The sequence below is a fragment of the Zootoca vivipara genome, chromosome 6, assembly GCF_965207765.1.
Source record: "Zootoca vivipara chromosome 6, rZooViv2.hap1.1, whole genome shotgun sequence".
NCBI lineage: Eukaryota > Metazoa > Chordata > Lepidosauria > Squamata > Lacertidae > Zootoca > Zootoca vivipara.
In genome coordinates, this window is record NC_142589.1 from 3,455,883 (window position 1) to 3,472,806 (window position 16,924).

The window sequence follows — 16,924 nt, forward strand, 5'->3', positions numbered from 1 at the left end:
CCAGAGCGGTACCTATTTATCTACTTGCATTTTGATGTGCTTTCGAACTGCTAGGTTGGCAGGAGCAGGGACCCAGCAACGGGAGCTCACCCCATCGCGGGGATTCGAACCACCGACCTTCAGATCAGCAAGCCCTAGGCTCTGTGGTTTAACCCACAGCGCCACCCGCATCCCATCCTCAGAGTGTTTATCAAGTGGCGTTAGTTGCTAATACCAAAGCAAGAGCTGTGGTCTTTCAACCCACTCATGTTTCTAGTTCTCAGCAGCAACCAGCCCCTGTGCTCCTGAACCATGATATTTACCATCGAGACCCAGTTTCTTTCTTTCCACTTCCTTCTTGTACTCCTCCAGCTCCTGGTCTGTCAGCTGACTGAAAGGGTTTGGTGGCTCCGGCTCCGGAGGAACCTCGTTGTGGGATACATCCTTCATCTCTCCATCTGCCAAGTGACTCTCTGTAGACTGCATTGGGAGACAAGAGTGAGGTAGCTATGGGGAAGCCTGCAGGCAGAACCATGGAGGCTGGAAAGCAGAAAGGTGCTCTGGGCCCATGGATCAATCCTATCATGCTTCTATCCCACCCTTTCTCGGTGGCTGCTCCTAACCTTTGGCACTCCCTTCCTAGTGGAGCTAGACTGGCTCCCTCCTCATTGTCCTTCTGCCAGCAGGTGAATAGCAGTTCACTCCGACAGGCCTTTGGCCCTTGTTTTTGAAGGGAAGGGCTTTAAATAGCACCGTCCTGTTTTTATTATTTGTATTTTAATAGTTGTCTTTTTTATATTGGTTAAATTCTATTGGAATTTAATTACTTTTTAACGGTGTTTTTAGCATTTTTTTTATTTTACCTGTGCTTTAATTTGTGCAAGCCATCTTGAGTCCTGGCCCATGAAAAAGGTGGGACATTGATAATGGTCTAAACCTCCACTGCAAAACATTTCGGCTAAATGGCAGGAAGAGTCTTTAAAGGTCATTATAAGATGGCACTGGATGCCCCTATGCCTTTCAAGACCTCGCTGTACTCTCTTGCCCTCATGCTTAAAGGCACATCCTTCCATGTGTGGTGGGAGCGTCCATTGCTTAAAGATTTCTGGACCCAATATCTTTCAATGTCATCCACCATTATAGCACTTATGGAACGCTTAACTCACCATTGGAGGGTGATAAAAGGATCAACCAGGAAGGTTGCATTTGACTCTGTTTGGTCTCAGTATATATTGTTTATTAACAATAGTATAGTAATCTCCCTTCCCCCTCAGTCATAGCAGCCCCTATGGAGAAATTATCTTAATGCTCTAGACTGAAGAGCATCCTGTGGATGTGAGCTTAATCTGGAATGTAAAGATTTTCCAAATCTGTTTTGATGCCATATGGATAATACAAGACTTGACATTTGTACATGTACTGTATTTGTCCTGGGAGACAACACTTTATGGTTAGTATTTTTTTTTTACGTCAATAACGTTTGCAAATAATAATAATAATAATAATAATAATAATAATAATAATAATAATAATAATAGTGAGGGGCCTTTTGTGGGACATTATTAGTCAAACTCATATTTTGTCAGATAAGCACATGAAGAGGCTGAGGTTCACAGAGCTTTCCTGTTAAATTTGCTAGCGAGAACTCTGTGACATCCCTTCCTTTGTTTGCTTTGGCAGGAAGCTGTAACACTACATACTTCCTTCCTGCCTGTGCATCTCTCTCTTTCCCTCGTGCCTCCAAGCTGACTACTCAGACAACATTTTGAACTTTTGTACTTTTGTAACTTAGTAGTTATAAACCTGCTACTGTAAACTGCTTCTTCTTTCTCTTCTTTGCAAAACAATGTGTGTGATTGCTATTTTTAAGGGAGAGAAAAGTAGTAATACAGTACTAGGGAAAATCCTATCTGCCTTAAAGCATCCTGGATTCTTGTCTGTAGAAGGTTAAATCAACTTTGTCTTAGCTTCCAAGTTTATTGCTGCAAAGGATGGTACTCCGCTGATCTCATAAATGTGAGCAAGGAAGGATAATAACTAAATAAAAACCCTCTCCTACTGCCTAAATCCATTCCTACACTTTTCAGTGCTAAATTCTTGATGGTGAAATTTAATTCCCAGTGAGATCAGGAAAGCCCAAACCTTTGAAATGAGCCTAAGTGGTCTAAGCGCTGGGATTCAGCCAAGGAGCCCATGAAGGAATTCTGCTAGCGCAACTGGACTTCCTCCTGCTATCCTCTTCCATGCACACACAATTGGCTCTTTGGGGGTCTGGAGACACCCCAGAACTGCAGGGTGCTGCTGGTGGTGAAGAGGACAGATCATTCTATCAGGCAAGCAGAAATGCTTGCACAAACAGAGGGATCTGCTTAGTGCTACGTTGAATCCCCCCCCCGATGTCTATAGAATAAATAAGTAAAATATGCTTGTCCTCATAACAGCCTGGTGAGATCAATGTAGTAGAGAAATTGTGTCTGATTTGGGGTCTCCCTCCCAGTGACGCTTATAGCACTGGAGCCAGCCCCCTCCAGGCGACATTCATTGGGATGTGTGTGTGGCTAGATCATCCTCCCAACTTTACAATTCAATGATGCTATGATTCTATTCCAGGACATTCCCTGTGGGTTTTTACACCGGGAGGCTCCCTGAATGACAAGTACCGGGCTCCTGCTTTTCTCTGCTATCACGCTGGCGAGCAACTGGGACTGGGGTCCGGCTGATTTCACATCCTGGCGGTTTTGTTCTCTAATCTGCAAGTGGAAACGAAGGAAAAGAGGAGGAGGTTTGTGGTCTGTGGGATTGACGCAATGCCCGTGAAGAAGAGAAAGCAATATGCAAAGTTTCTTGGTGCCATCAGGAGCTGGGAATCAGAACCAGGCTCCCTGTTACCAGCACTAATGGGATACCTGGCTGGAGTTCTGACCTAGTCCAGTGCATTGCAGGGGGTTGGACCAGGTGACTTCCAAGCCTACAATTCTGTGACTCTACACCACATTACATCAGCTCTGCCAATTGTATTTCTGCTAGGGAGAGAGGCTGCGGGGATTCTTCCCCAATACACAATTCCCAGGATTATTTTGGGGATGCCATAGCAACTGAGATGGTACCAAGAGAGATGGAAAGTGTCCCAAGAGCAAATGGGAAGGAGGTGGCTGTACCTTATTCCTCATTTCCAGAACCTCTTGTGGGTCTGTGTAGAGAGGCACAAATTGGTTTGGGTTTTCAATTCGGATTGGTGTTCCACTGCTGGTTTTCTCCACCTCGTCTGCTTTCATCCACTGGGCAGCGTGAAAAGTCAAGAGCAAATTGTAAGGGCAAAGGGAGGTCTGTTAAGGGTGGAGAAAGGTCACAGAGGGGTTCCTTAGCTGTAATTCTGGCATTGCAAGGGGTTGGACTGGATGATCTGCAAACCTGAGAGGCAAGATGGGATTTGGGGCTTCTGAATTCAAACTGATGAGTCAACTTTTGCATCCACACTGAGAAAGAGCCCAGATATGTAAGGCTACAGACATTCAGGTTCCTAATTAAGCAAGAAGAGCTTTTCAGATCATTGTGACCCCCATCTTCTCTCACTAACCTGCTGTCATGTGACTAGTCCTCATTCACTGTATAATCTGTCACTACTGAAGGTCACAACTCTATTACCTATATCCTGATTGTCACTGAAAACAGAAACGTATGTCCTCTGATTTTCTGAATAGTCAAAGGCAGAATTTTTCTTGAAATGAGTTAAATGGCCTGACTGAATTAAAACAGCTTTTCGAATCTTTGAACTCTCCCCCATGGTGAATATGTTTCATCCTCCTATACCAGCCAGTGGCTGCTACTGGGGGTGGAGGAACGGACGGACCTGGAGGAGTAGCCTCAGCACAAGAGGATAGAAGTTTGTCACACAAATAATGGGTCTCAGAAAAGGGCAACCAAAATTATCAAGGGGCTTGACTGACTCCCCTGTGAAGAAAAGTTGCAGTATTGGGGACTTTTTAGTGTAGGGAAAAGGCAAGTATGACAGAAGTTTATAAAATAGTGCATGGATAGAGAACAAGTTTTTATCCTTCTGTCATTCTGTATTCAGAACAGAGAAAAGAAAATTTAAAAATTCCTTTCAGTAGCATTTTAGAGACCAACTAAGTTTGTTATTGATATGAGCTTTTGTGTGCATGCACACTTCTTCAGATACCAGTCGTTCTTCACCCAGCACAATTAAACTATGGAACTGTAGGCGCTGTAACTCTCCAATGGTCTGACATCACCCCCAAAGGTGCACTCCTCGACTGTCTCCTGAGATAGTAGATGCCAACCAACCAACCAATTGTCCCCTAAATTTCTGCTGTAGCCAATTGGATGGGGGAAGAGGACCCTGCCTTTCTTTCAGCATGGAAAATGGTGGCCACTTCCCTTATCTGGAGCATTTCGCAGGGACAAGAGGCAGTGGATGGTGTTCTACTTACAGTGGTTTTGGTTCTGCTGGCGCTGCCTTGGCTTTCCTCGGCCACATTCACCCGCAGATAAGTGTTAGGTGTGTTCAGCCAGCGGGTCTTTTCCTTCTGCTGCTTCTGGGCATGCTGCCGGAGAGTTGAGATGGGGGCTACGTCCTCCTCAAACACAAAGGCCGTGACAGTGGCTGGGATCTCCACTTCACTCTTGTGCTTGGTTTTCTCCTGGACAAACGGATAGCGGTAGGCGTAGCCGGTCCGGTAGCCCTAGGAAGGAGAAAGAGGGTTCCCTGAAGGCTCCCCTGCATGCTGAGACAGAGGCAAAAGCTTAAGCAGCAAGGCCACTTGCCTTCTGCACAGAAACTACCTGCTGATGGAGAGCAGGATTTTCAATCCCCCAAACCCATCCCAAGTTTCTGACACAGTTGAAATAAAAAATAAAAAATTGTCCAGTAGACCAACTAAGTTTGTTCTTGGTATAAGCTTTCGTGTGCATGCACACTCTTCTACCAAGAGTCAATTGATAGCAGTTCTGATTTATGGGTTAATCATAAGCTAATGAGATACCTTAATGGGATCTGGCAGCTTACAAATACTCAGCTTGAAGTTATAAAATGGTAACCATTCATTGTTAGACAATTTCGGCAGACGGCATCCAGGAACTCATTGAATTAAATTAAGCTGGGGAAAGGTTTGCTAAAGCCAGGGTGGGGAACCTCAGTGGCCCTCAAGTCACTCTATGTGGCCCTTGGGTTTCTCCCCCCCACACCCCCTGCTGTGCCTTCTTTGCTTTGCCCTCTCCTGGAGTGCTTTTGCCTGGCTGGAATCATCTGTGGATTCTGATAATGCCGCTTGTTTGCCAGGAGGGAGGACAGGGAGGGGCGTGGGGGTGGGGGTGTCAAAGCTAGCCTGCTTACAGACTCATTGTTAAAACCGTGTTTATGGAAGACAATCTTCCTCGGCTACGAGTGATTGCCAGAGAAGAAGACTGTTCCAAGGTAACATCTGCATCAATTGCTCCACCCATTTTTGCCTCTTGCCCCACCCACTGCTGGCATGTGGGCCCCAGAAGGTTGCCCAGAAGGAAACACATCCCTCAGATGGGAAGAGGCTCCCCCACACTAGACAGAGAAAGTGAGGATGGGACGCATGTCCAGGAAAATGGGCACTGCTGCCACCTCCGCTTGCAAGCGCACCAGGTTGTCGAGCATCCTCATCAGGGCCTCGAACTCGTGCTCTCCCAGCCGGCTCTTCTGCATGGGTCCAAAGGTGCTGCCGGCCCATCGGACAGAGCCAACGTCATGGGGGCAGTGCTTCTCTCGCTCCAGAACTATCAGATTCTCTGCTCCGCCGGCACTGGACAAGGCCGAGATCTGGAAAGATGCAAACCACAAGAGAGGCCATTTATCCACATGTGGTGTCCATGCAAAATATCTGAGCGCCGAGAGAATATCTGGAGAATAATTCAGAGATAAAAAAGTGCAGGGGAGAACACTGAGGGCGGAAAAACAGTTGGGAGCCAATTTGTTGCAGCCCCAGCAGGAGCCCAAGGGTGCGGGGAGGGGGCCAAGACAGTTAACATCCTTTGGTCATCAAGAAAGTGTGGAAGCAGCCCATGCATTGCCACCCTTCCACCTGCAGATGGCGCTCATGGACTGGGCCTTGGCACATGGCTGACCTAGTTTTTTCCAGCTGAAGAAGTAGGCTGACGCTCAGAGGGGCAGACAATGGCACTGAACATCAAAGGCAGGAATTGCAGGAAGTCAAACCTGCCTCCCCCTCCCCCCCCCCCCCCCCGGGCCTGGGGTTGCAGAGCTTATTAGTTCCTGACAAGTGTGGGCAGAGCTAGAAAGACAGAGAAGAGGGCCAAGGAATACAGTACCACCTGTGTAAATAATAATACAATTGATTAATTTATGGATTATGAAGCTTGACGTTCTATTCTTTAACTTTCAGCCTATGCAAAAAGGTAAACCTTACCAAATAAATTATGCAAAGCAAGAAAATGGGTGCAACATTTTTAATTTTTTGCAGACCTTAGCAGGAACCAGCTTGGAGGGAGTGCGAGTTTTTCCTTTCTTCTGAGATTCATCAGTATAGTATGGGGTAGGGATTTTCTTTAGGATCATGACTGGAGCATGGAGGGTTAAACTTCACACCCTTCCTGCCGTGGAAATAGTGCCCCTCTTGGCTTAATTGTTAATTAATTTATTTGTTACATTTATACCCCACCTTTCCCCGAAGGAGCTCAGAGTGGCATACATAGTTCTCCCCCTCCTCATTTTATCCTCAAAACAACCCTGAGAGGTAGGTTAGGTTACAGGGCCCTGTAATGTTGGGGCTGGTGGGCATAGCTGCCAAGTTATCCCTTTTTTTAAGGGATTTTCCCTTATGCTGAATAGGCTTCCTCGCGAGAAAAGGGAAAACTTGGCAGCTATGCTGGTGGGATCTGTAGTCCAAAATGCCTGGAGGGCACCAGGCTGGGGAAGGATGTTGTTCAACCAGCACTTTCCCCATCTTCAATGGCTCTTACCGTCCCCAAGCTGCAGATGCGAAGCTGAGCCTGAGAAAAGCAGGCTTTCCTAAAGCGTCCCAGAGAGTTCAGAACAGAAGCGTGATTTTCACTGGGGACTTCACAGTTGCCAGAAACCACTATACTCTGCCAAGTTTCACTCTGTAGCATGTTAGGTACACAATGTTCCTTCCATACCTCAAATTCTGAAGGAGAAAAACATCATTTCCCTGTGCCTAAAAATTTAATTATTGCAGCTGAAGCTACTAAGATGCTACTTGGTTGTAGCCAGCTAAGATCTACTCTGAGTAGATGCACCAAAATGAAGGAAACTACATCAGTTATGTCCACTAATTCCATGGGGTCTACTTGGAATGTGGCTAACATTGGAAATAAACCATTGCTAATTTAACAGGGGTATGTTCGTGTGTGTTGTATGTGTGACATATGTGTGTGAAGGCACAACCTTCATCTGCCCCAATTGCAACAAAACAGGTATCTCCCCTAACATTCTCTATAGCCAGAGCAGGTACTGCAACCTTCCAACAGTTTGACCTCACCCCCAATGGCGTACTCTTCCATTGTTTCCAAGACAGGTGGATGCCAACCAACATGCGTTAACCTATATACTATCAGTAATAACGGATACAAACTATCAATATTAATGGATATTGCTTACTTTAGAATGAATTTAAAATATTGTCAAATGAGTATTCTTAGAATGAATTATCTGGGTTGGTTGCCACCTTGTGAACTTAAATAAACTGGCATTAAACTGACTAGCATAGCTGCCAAGTCTCCCATTTTCCCCGGGAAATCCCTGTTTTTCCAGCTGTTCCTAGCTGAAAAAACGGATTTTTTTTGTTTCCCCACGGTTTATTCTGGCACGGCGGCGATTTTGGAACTGGGCGGAGCATGCTCAGAAGCGACTTTTGATGCTGCTTTGCCCAGTTCCAAAATGGCTGCAGTGCGACTTCTGGCGTGGTGGCCATTTTGGAACTGGGCAAAGCAGCATCAAAAGTCACTTCTGAGCATGCTCCGCCCAGTTCCAAAATGGCAGCAGCGCTACTTCCGGTCTGCTATTTCCGCCCGGTCCCTTATTTCTCTGACAGCAACTTGGCAGGTATGCTGACTAGAGTGATGATCCCCTGATGTGCATTTTTGCTCCTGTGTTGTTACTGTGGCTGCTTTGGGCATGCTTACATGGGGAAAGGACATACACAAATTGAAATGATAATGATATTAATAAGGATGGTGTCTCTAATACTGCCAAGGAGTTGGAATAGATGACCCTTTGAGTCCCTTCCAACTCTATAATTATAGGATGAGATAAAATGTGCCTGGTGACTAAAAGAAGGGGGTGGGTGGGTGTGCTCTGCTGCTCACCTGCACTTCACAGGCAGCCTGCAAATGGAAGATCTTATAGAAGGCTTCTTCCACCGTGTCTCCCAAGGCCACCACACCATGATTCCGCAACACAAGAACCTGCCAAGAGAAGGGAGGAGAAAGGGTCAGTGAAAATGGCGAAAGCCATAGGTGCTATTTTTCACACTGCCTCTTGCCCGAGGATTTCAAAAAGTCTGGCTAAGCCCTACTTCAGAGGTCTAGATCCCAAATGCCAGCTCCTCCACACTTCCGCATGTCCTGCCGTCCCCCCTGCCCCCACCAGGGAAACTGGCACTTTACCATTGAATCAGAGCAAACATCAGTCAGGTTTTCTGTGAATTGATGCTTCCTCTGGTTCGGTGTTAAAGAGAAGGTTTTCCCAGGGAAAGTTGTGAGGCAAACAGACAGAAAACCACTTGGACCCATGCGTAGAATGCATGGAGCAAGCAGAAACCCTCTTGCACCTGTGCTTTCTGGGCACAAAACAAGCAAAGTGTGGACAGTCCCAAAGGGCTGTTTGTGGAATGGACTCCCTCGGAAGGTGCTGGGTATTTTTAAACACAGCTTGGATGGCCACCTGTCTGGGATTCTTCAGTTGTGATTCCTGCACTGCAGGACCTTGGGGTTCCTTCCAACCCTACATTTTGTTGATTCTATGATGCACCATTGTGCCAGAGGATGCTGAAGCCTGAATGCTACCTCTCAGCCCTCACCTTGCAGGTGGGTCCTAGACACTTCTGCAACTCGATTCTATCTGCTTCTTCCTCCATCTCCCCATTGAAGTCAAAGTATACCATGTTCCCTGCCAGCAGTGCATCGTGGGAAATGGGCAAGAGGCCGTGCTTCATGGCAGACACCTGGGAAGGAAGAGAGAGCAGAGACAGAGAGGCAAAGATGAGCAGGTAGAGCCATCCCTTGCCTTTCCATTGATGTATCTACACTGTGCCTTGAATGGGCAACAGAGGTGGACCTGGCCTTTGCACAGTGGATTATATCCCAGGCATGCCAGAGTCAGATATTTCTTTGCCTGCATTTCTCCACCCCCCCTTCCAGGCAAGCAAGAGGCATCCTAGTGCAAGGGCACCTTCCAGCCAGCCAAAAGCACTTGGTGGCAAGAAGTGCCTTTTGCCAACTGCAGTTGCTTCAACAGTTGAGAAACACCCGGGCTTTATTTGGGGACCTCCTGGCCAGAGGACACAGTCCTTTGCAGTTTTCCCAATGGCTGCAAAACAGTGCAAGAGTCCTATATCCATCCAGCTCCTTCAGGGAGGTGGAATCAACCAGCCAATCTACTTAAGGCTTCTTCAGCTCTTTGCAGAGACTACAGCCCCCATAGCTGCCTCAGAAGCTGTCCAAGGTCCTGATCTTGACTGAGCCTAGACTTTGACTGGACTCTTGCCTGATTCCTGGCTATAGAACCAGGTGCAGGGATTCTGTTCCTCTTCCCTGTCTCATTTGCTGCTTTGTGGTTTCCTCTAAACATCTCATTTCTCTTCTCTTGTCACCTCTGCTGCCTTATTGCCTCCTTGGCGTACAGCTGGCGAGGATTCCCCCTAAAACTCAGAGCCAGTGCATTGTTAAACTATGGAACTCCCCCCCACAGGAGGCAGTGGTGACCACCAACTTGGATGGCTTTAAAAGAGGATGGGACAAGTTCATGGAGGAGTCGAGGACTATTGGTGGCTACGAGCCATGGTGGCTGGGCTCTGCCTCAAAAGTTGGAGGCAGTTGCTGGAAACCACAGGAGGGGAGAGCACTCTTGAGTTTGAATCCTGTTTGCTGGTTTCCCAGAGGTGTCTGGTTGGCCCCTGTGAGGACAAGATGCTGGGCTGGATCTGGCCATTGGCCTGATGCAGCAGGTGCTTCTGATGTTCTTATCTGAATAATGCCCTGGTTTACATGATTCCTTCCAGTGTTGGGCATCCGGGATACTGTGAAACTGGGTCCCCCCCCCCATTCAGAGTCTCCTGGAGTCTCTGCAGTGCACAAGGAGGGATGGAGCGGCTAAGCTGTTCCAAGCTTAATGCTCTTCTATAAATCAGCCTCGGAGCAGCCAGCCCAAATGTCTGGGCAGGAGGCTCTGTCTGCTGTTTCTGGTTGCTCTGTCAGCAAGACGAATGGACGGTGTTCCTTACTGCGGCAGTGGCTGGCGTGTGCAAATGGATGATGCATCTCACGTCTGGTCTGGCCACATAGATGGCAGAGTGCAGGCTGAACCTACGGGTATCCACTGAGAAGCTGGTGCTGCCTGCCTCCACCACTTCTCCCAGGATGTTCACTTTAACCTGCAGGGCAAAAGAAAAGGGGGAAGCACAAATGGGTGAGAAGTGTGGGGTGCTGAATTGCACCCTAAAGGTGATGCCTGGGTGGCAGCTTCCTTTTGGGGATAGACGTGGTAGGAGATGCAGTCTTTCCCAAACCAGGTGGCAAGCTAGGTTGGCATGTGCCATGATGAATACATTATTGACAATATTCAAGGCTCATGGCAATCCAGCTACAATCCTCTCACGAGGGAGTCTGCCTGCTGCATCTCTGCATGAGTTACTGCTTTGGTTTTGTGAGCTTCCAATAATACCCACTGTGAATGAGTGAGCCAGTTGCACCTCACGCAGAGACACAGTGGAGCTTCTCAACCTCGCTGGAGGCTGACTCTTCCACTTCTGCATAAGTTACTCTTCCAGACTTGCAAACTTCCACTCAGGTCTAGAGATGCGGCAGAAGTCTCTGCCATCAGATGCTCTGCTTGTTGTATCTTTGTGTGAGTCATTGATCTGCGAGTGCCACCTGGCTGGGCAGAGGAAAGCCCAAGGCAGTGACTTTGCAGAAATACAGAGGACTGGATTTCCCCCCCTTCCCCCCAAAGGACAGGCAATTCTTACCCTTACCCATTCTAAGAAGAAATCTTTTCAGTCACAAGAGTGACAGGTACTTCCCATTTTATTTCAGATCCAGAGTGTGCCCCGTTATCAGAATTCTGCACTTTCTCATTTTATCCCCTCTCAACCCACACCTGGTCCCAGCAATCCTTTGCACATCGGACAGCAAAATATGAAACAGAGACCTCACCCTTCCAAGCCACTCTGCAGTTGGTGATTCCTTGGGTTTTTATAAGGCTTACACTAGCCTCTTCCAACCTCCAGGTATTTTAGTCTCCAATTCCTATCAGCTGACCAAGTCATTTCCCCTCCATGATGCCAAGGGAACTGGGGCAAAGACTGATCCCCATGCCTCTCATTATTTGTCTGACCCTCAAGGGAGATGTTGCACTTATTTATTAATAATGCCTTCAGCGTGAAGATGCTCAAACCCTCAAGTTAGCCAGTTGTGGAAATGGAGAGAGGGAGAGGGGTCTTGTGTGCTCACCAGGCTAGAAGCTGTAACTTCAGGACAGGAAAGGCCCACAGGGCAAATCAGGAAGTGGTCCTGTTCTTTGCTGACTCTCAGCTGTGAAAGGAAGACAAGAAGAGAATGGTGAGCGCAAGTCTCCATTTCCTTGGCCTCCTTCTTCCCTAGGGAAATTAAGGTCAGAAGGCTCTTCCATTCATTTCATTATTTCCTCCTGAGTCTTCATCCACCTTTAAGACACCGTTTATTTCTGCCATTTCTTACTATAAGAACCCAGGATGGCTTATGACAATATAATTTACTGTTATAAAAACAGATAAAACAATTACAGGTATAAAAGCAAGTAAAACTTTTCCAGTCAGCTCAGTACAGTGTAATATATGCCAAAAAGGTGGGTCCCACAAAACAAAAAACAAAACAAAACACACCCTAATTGCAAAGAGTGAAGAGGCCTGTCTTCTTCAGCATCTGGTGAAACCTATACCATGAAGATGGTAGAAACACCTCTATGGAGAGGGAGGTCCATAGTTTAGGGGAGGTCCTCTCCTGAGCTGCCATTTCTCCCACACTTCTGAGGGTGGCGGAACATCCAAGACGGTCAAGCAGAGATGGAGACCATCTTTCAGATATTTGGGGCCTAAGCCACTCAGGGCTTTAAATACTGTTACACGTCACCACAATCTTTGAGTGTTGAAAGACTGGCTCCAGAGGTTCCAGGCACTTACGTTCCTTGGAATGAAGGTCAGCAAAGACTGTGATGTCTTTAAGATAATCTGGTTTTATTTACACATGCATACAACCTGAGCATAAGGTGGAAGAGCTCGCAGCATCAGCACCCAACAGATTTTGCTTCTCTATTAGTCACGGCTCTGGATCCAGCACAGAGCAAGCAGGTCTCTGTGTCTCCAGCTTCCAGCCTGCTCCCATCTCAGCCCTTTCACACACACTCTGGCTATTGAAGCTAGGTGAGGAGGGTGGAGGAAAGAGGGAGCTTAGCCTGGAGGGCCACATCACTTAGCTGTAGCTTTTGCACCCTAGCTCATTCTTTTGGGATGCTGATGAAGCCTGTTAAGGTCAATATCTTAAAAAGAAACTTGTCTGACCAGGTCAGCAACCACCTGTTAGATTTTAACCCTCACTGGGTAAAGGAGCCCAAGAATTAGAAGGGACTCAGGACATCATCCAAACTGACCCCACCAAACACACAACAATATCATTGCAAGGACCTTCTTGGACCTGGAAACAAACTGCCGCACCGTTGACTTGAGCCAAAGGGGATAAAGTGGGTATTGACCAAGAAAAAGGAGGTTTCAAGGCGACTTGTTTCTTGTTTCCTGGCCACTGAAGGAGCCCCTGAGCAAAGTGGGTGGTGGGTGGCAGGGAAGGGATCCCTCACCGTGACGCAGGTGCTGCTGAGCTGCGCCCAGCCATAGAGATCCAGCAGCCGGTGGACGCTGCTGACTTTGCAGCGCATGAGCCTCTCCCCTTTGGCGAAGGACGTGGAGTCAATGCCCTGGAGGTCGTTGATGGGGGTCACCATGGAGAGGTCTGTGGGAAAGCACACAGGAGGGGTCAGCTGGTTAAACAAACACAATCAAGGCATCACTGGAGCTGGGCGATTTGCATGTTCCACCCATGGCTCTCACTTTCCTGCATTCCTTGTGGGTGATTTAATTTTCTATTTGAAACAGAGTTGGGGAACCTATTTGATGCCACAGGACACCTTCTTATCCAGATAGGCCTTGCAGACCAAATTTGACAGGTGGGTGGGAAATTGCCTGATGTCACAATGATGCCAGATTCAATGTGGTTTGAAGTTCTGAAATTGGGACTTCAAAGCACCATTTAAGGTACTGCTAAAATGACCCCCCCCCCCCGTTCTTTGATTATGAATCAGGAAGAACATTTGAAGAGCCTGCTTGGTCAGGCCAATGGCCCATCTAGTCCAGCATCCTGTTCTCACATTGCTGCCTCTGACCATGAAAGCAGAGCATAGCCATTGTGGCTCATAGCTATCAATAGTCCTCTCCTATATGACGTTGTCTAATCCTGTTTTAAAGCCATGCAAGTTGGTGGCCATCACTGCCTCCTGTGGGAGTGAGTTCCATAGTTTAACTCTGTGCTGTGTGAAGGAGGACTTTCCTTAATCTGTCTTGAAGGAGTTGGCATCAGCTGCCCTGCTAAAATGGAGGGGGAAAGCTTCAATTTAGCTGGCGACTTGATGCAAGTGACTTTCTGAATCAGGAAGTCACTGCATGGAATCTGGTCAAACTGAACAGGGCTCAACCCCATCCCCTGCCCCACTTGTCAGCTGGTGAGCAGGGAGTTAAATCCTGCTGCTTTGGTTACATGAGCCTGTTCCTGGCTGGAAACAGGCATGGGCAGCCAATGCAGGATTTAATCCTGACCTTCTGGTCCATCAGCTGACCTTACAACCACTTGGCTAGGCCAAACCAGCAATTCCTCCTACCATTTCAGGACAAAACCTCACTGGCCGTCAAGTATCTCAAGGGACAGGATGGAGAGAGAGGGAGGCGGCTAGGTATTGTGGCTGGGGTGGAGGTAGCTGCAGAATGAAGAACTGGATCCCTTTTGGGGCTGGAGGCTCATGTGTCAGGTGGGTGGGGTTCTGCAGAAGTGAATGCTAGGAGCAATGTGTGGGTCCGCCAAATTCGAAACAAGGTTGAAAGGGGGGGGGGCGTCCCATGAGAAGGCCAGGTCAGGGTACAGTGTGGGGCAAAAGGCTGAGCACAGCCAGGCCTTGCTGTAGCCGTTGGGGCCACATTCACACCTGTGAGGGACAGAGGATATTGCGAAGTCCCTCCCCTCCTGAGTTCAAGCCCATCCCCGAGCACAGGGGAAAGCAGAGAGAGTTCCGATTCCAGTGGGGAAGCAGGAAGTCGTGTCCGAGGCTCAGGCAAGGTAGCGGAGCCAGGGTCCCAGGTGGGACAGGAAGGGGCAAATAAGGGGGGGGGAGACCCATCCCCCCAACTCCGGAATTGCGCAGAAAGAGGAGAGGAAAGAGGATGGGTCTACCAAAGCTTTTGTGTTGGAGAAAGACGCGCCAAAAGCCATTCGGAGGTTCTGAACCTGACTGAACACATCGCTCCGTGTAAATAGCAATGACTTCAGTACTGTAAATACGCAGCACCAATAAAAGAATAAAATGCAGAGCTGGGTAGAGTCGTTACTCTGAAGTAGTCCGCTCCGGCCACTGTGACAACACCATACATTTAAAGCACTGTGACACCACTTTAAACAGTCACAGCTCCCCCCCCCCAAAAAAATTATAGGAGACCCCTTCTCTATTCCCCTCCCAGAGCTACCGTTCTCCGTGGAGAGGGGCTGATTATTAGACCACTCTAGGAATTGTAGTTCTGGGAGGGGAAAAGGGGTCTCTTCACAGTGCTCAGCACCATATATATTCTATGGGGGAAGCCGTAGGTGTTTAAAAAGTGGTATGATATTCCTTCAGATGTAATGGTGTGAATGTCACCTGTGTGGTGACCAGGAGGTTTGTGTTTATGGGATGCGCAGGCAGATTTGTAAGCAGGAGGAGGGAGGGAAGGAGGGAGGGAGGGAGGGAGGGAGGAGGAAAGGGGCACAGGAGACGGAGAAAGTGCTTTGGCACCAGACTCATTCATACAAGAGATGCCAACTTACTCAAGGGCGAAGGCGGGAAGACGGAAGGGGCAGTGCTGGCCATGAAGTCTGCAATCTGCCGGAGGGCCCAGATATTGGAGTTGTTTCCTTTCTTCATTTGCTCCTGGATGAGGCTCTCCAGCTCCTCCCTGAAAGACTGGGGTGGGGGAAACCCACAGAGACCCTGAATGATCCAGGCTGCAGCAGCTCTGAGTCCTCCTCCTCTATACCCTTCAAACTCTGACATTTGTTTGCTCAAGAATGACCACTTCATTCATTTGGATATTCAGGAACCAGAGAGATACCCTTTCATCTGCCCAGGAAGACTCTCTGGCTGATCTGAAGGGAGACTTCATTGTAAAACCACTGCAGGGCAGGCCCATCTATGAGAAGTGGTGGCAGCATTGCCACTGGTTTTTTTTTGGCAAGATCTTGTGAGATCTCACTCACATACTGCAAGATCTCACCAGAACCAACCTCTGCTCAGCTAGGTAAGGGATGTTTTGGCAGCAGGGCAGCGTAGCATTTCCTGTTTCACCTCAAATTGTGAAATGGGGTGAATCATCCCTGAACCACTGAATGACTCTGGATTCAATCACAGTAATGGCTTCCTATCCCACTGCAGCTGTTAATTAACTTCACAGTGCTGGGATCATTGTTAATCTTTAAGGTACCCACATAATTTGGGAAAATGAGAAGTGGAATTCTAACATTTATTGGTTTCTATAGCCGTGTGTGTGTGTGGTAAAAGGGGGGGGGGTTCCTATTGCCAGGAGTCAGAAACCCTTATCGATCAACTGCGAATCACTCGGGAGATCAACTAGTACAGCGTTTCTCAACCACTGTTCCACGGCACACTAGTGTGCTGCGAGACGCTGGCTGGTGTGCCGCGACGTGCGGCGACGAGAAGGGCGATTTGCATTGTCACGTGCCTGGCGGCCGCCAATAAACAACACTGACCCACCGGAAAGCAATATTTCTCCTCCTCTTTCCCAAAGCTCAGTGCAAACGAGCCTGGCGGCCGCCAATACACAACACTCACCCGCCGGAAAGCAATATTTGGCAAGTGTTTCTTACAGTCATAATTATAATATAGGGCGGCACAGAGTTAAATTTTTTAACTTTTTTAATGGTGGTGTGCCTCGTGATTTTTTTCACGGAACAAGTGTGCTGTGGCCCAAAAAAGGTTGAGAAACACTGAACTAGTAGACCCAAATATGCACAGGTCCTGAATCAAGCGCAGGAGGAAAGTTTGAACAAAAGAATGTAAGAAGAGCCTGTTGGATCAGGTCAAGGGCCCTTCTCTTCCAGCATCCTGTTCTCAAATTACCCCATTACCCACCTCTGTTCTAAAGGGGACCACCCAAAAAGTATTTGGGGCACCTGTAGTTAGTGCCGGATATACGTATAAGCTAAACAAGCTATAGCTTAGGACCCCACTCTCTTGGGGCTCCCCCAAAAATGTAAAGGGGGAAAAATTCAACAATTACTTTGATAAAATACATATTTTGTTATGTGCAAATGGCTTTAGATACCTATTAGGTCTATAAATTACCATATAGCATATATTCAACAACAACAACAACAACAACAACAGCGGCAATTTGTTGTTGACAAAGGACAG

At 47.8% G+C, this 16,924-nt stretch overlaps 1 protein-coding gene across 3 annotated transcripts in view; it reads right to left on the reverse strand.

Annotated features, from left to right (window-relative positions):
• Positions 1–16,924, reverse strand: part of ADD2 (adducin 2) — a 67,433-nt gene that overhangs the window by 8,170 nt on the left and 42,339 nt on the right. For all 3 annotated transcript variants that reach the window (XM_035120064.3, XM_088671439.1, XM_088671440.1), the window contains exons 3-13: positions 15,322–15,457; positions 13,055–13,206; positions 11,677–11,757; positions 10,449–10,598; positions 9,027–9,170; positions 8,314–8,412; positions 5,612–5,788; positions 4,431–4,682; positions 3,138–3,257; positions 2,640–2,729; positions 303–459 (exon numbers count right to left, since the gene is read on the reverse strand). In XM_035120064.3, the coding sequence (XP_034975955.2) occupies positions 303–459; positions 2,640–2,729; positions 3,138–3,257; positions 4,431–4,682; positions 5,612–5,788; positions 8,314–8,412; positions 9,027–9,170; positions 10,449–10,598; positions 11,677–11,757; positions 13,055–13,206; positions 15,322–15,457 (1,558 nt within the window). The remainder of the gene's footprint in view (positions 1–302; positions 460–2,639; positions 2,730–3,137; positions 3,258–4,430; positions 4,683–5,611; positions 5,789–8,313; positions 8,413–9,026; positions 9,171–10,448; positions 10,599–11,676; positions 11,758–13,054; positions 13,207–15,321; positions 15,458–16,924) is intronic.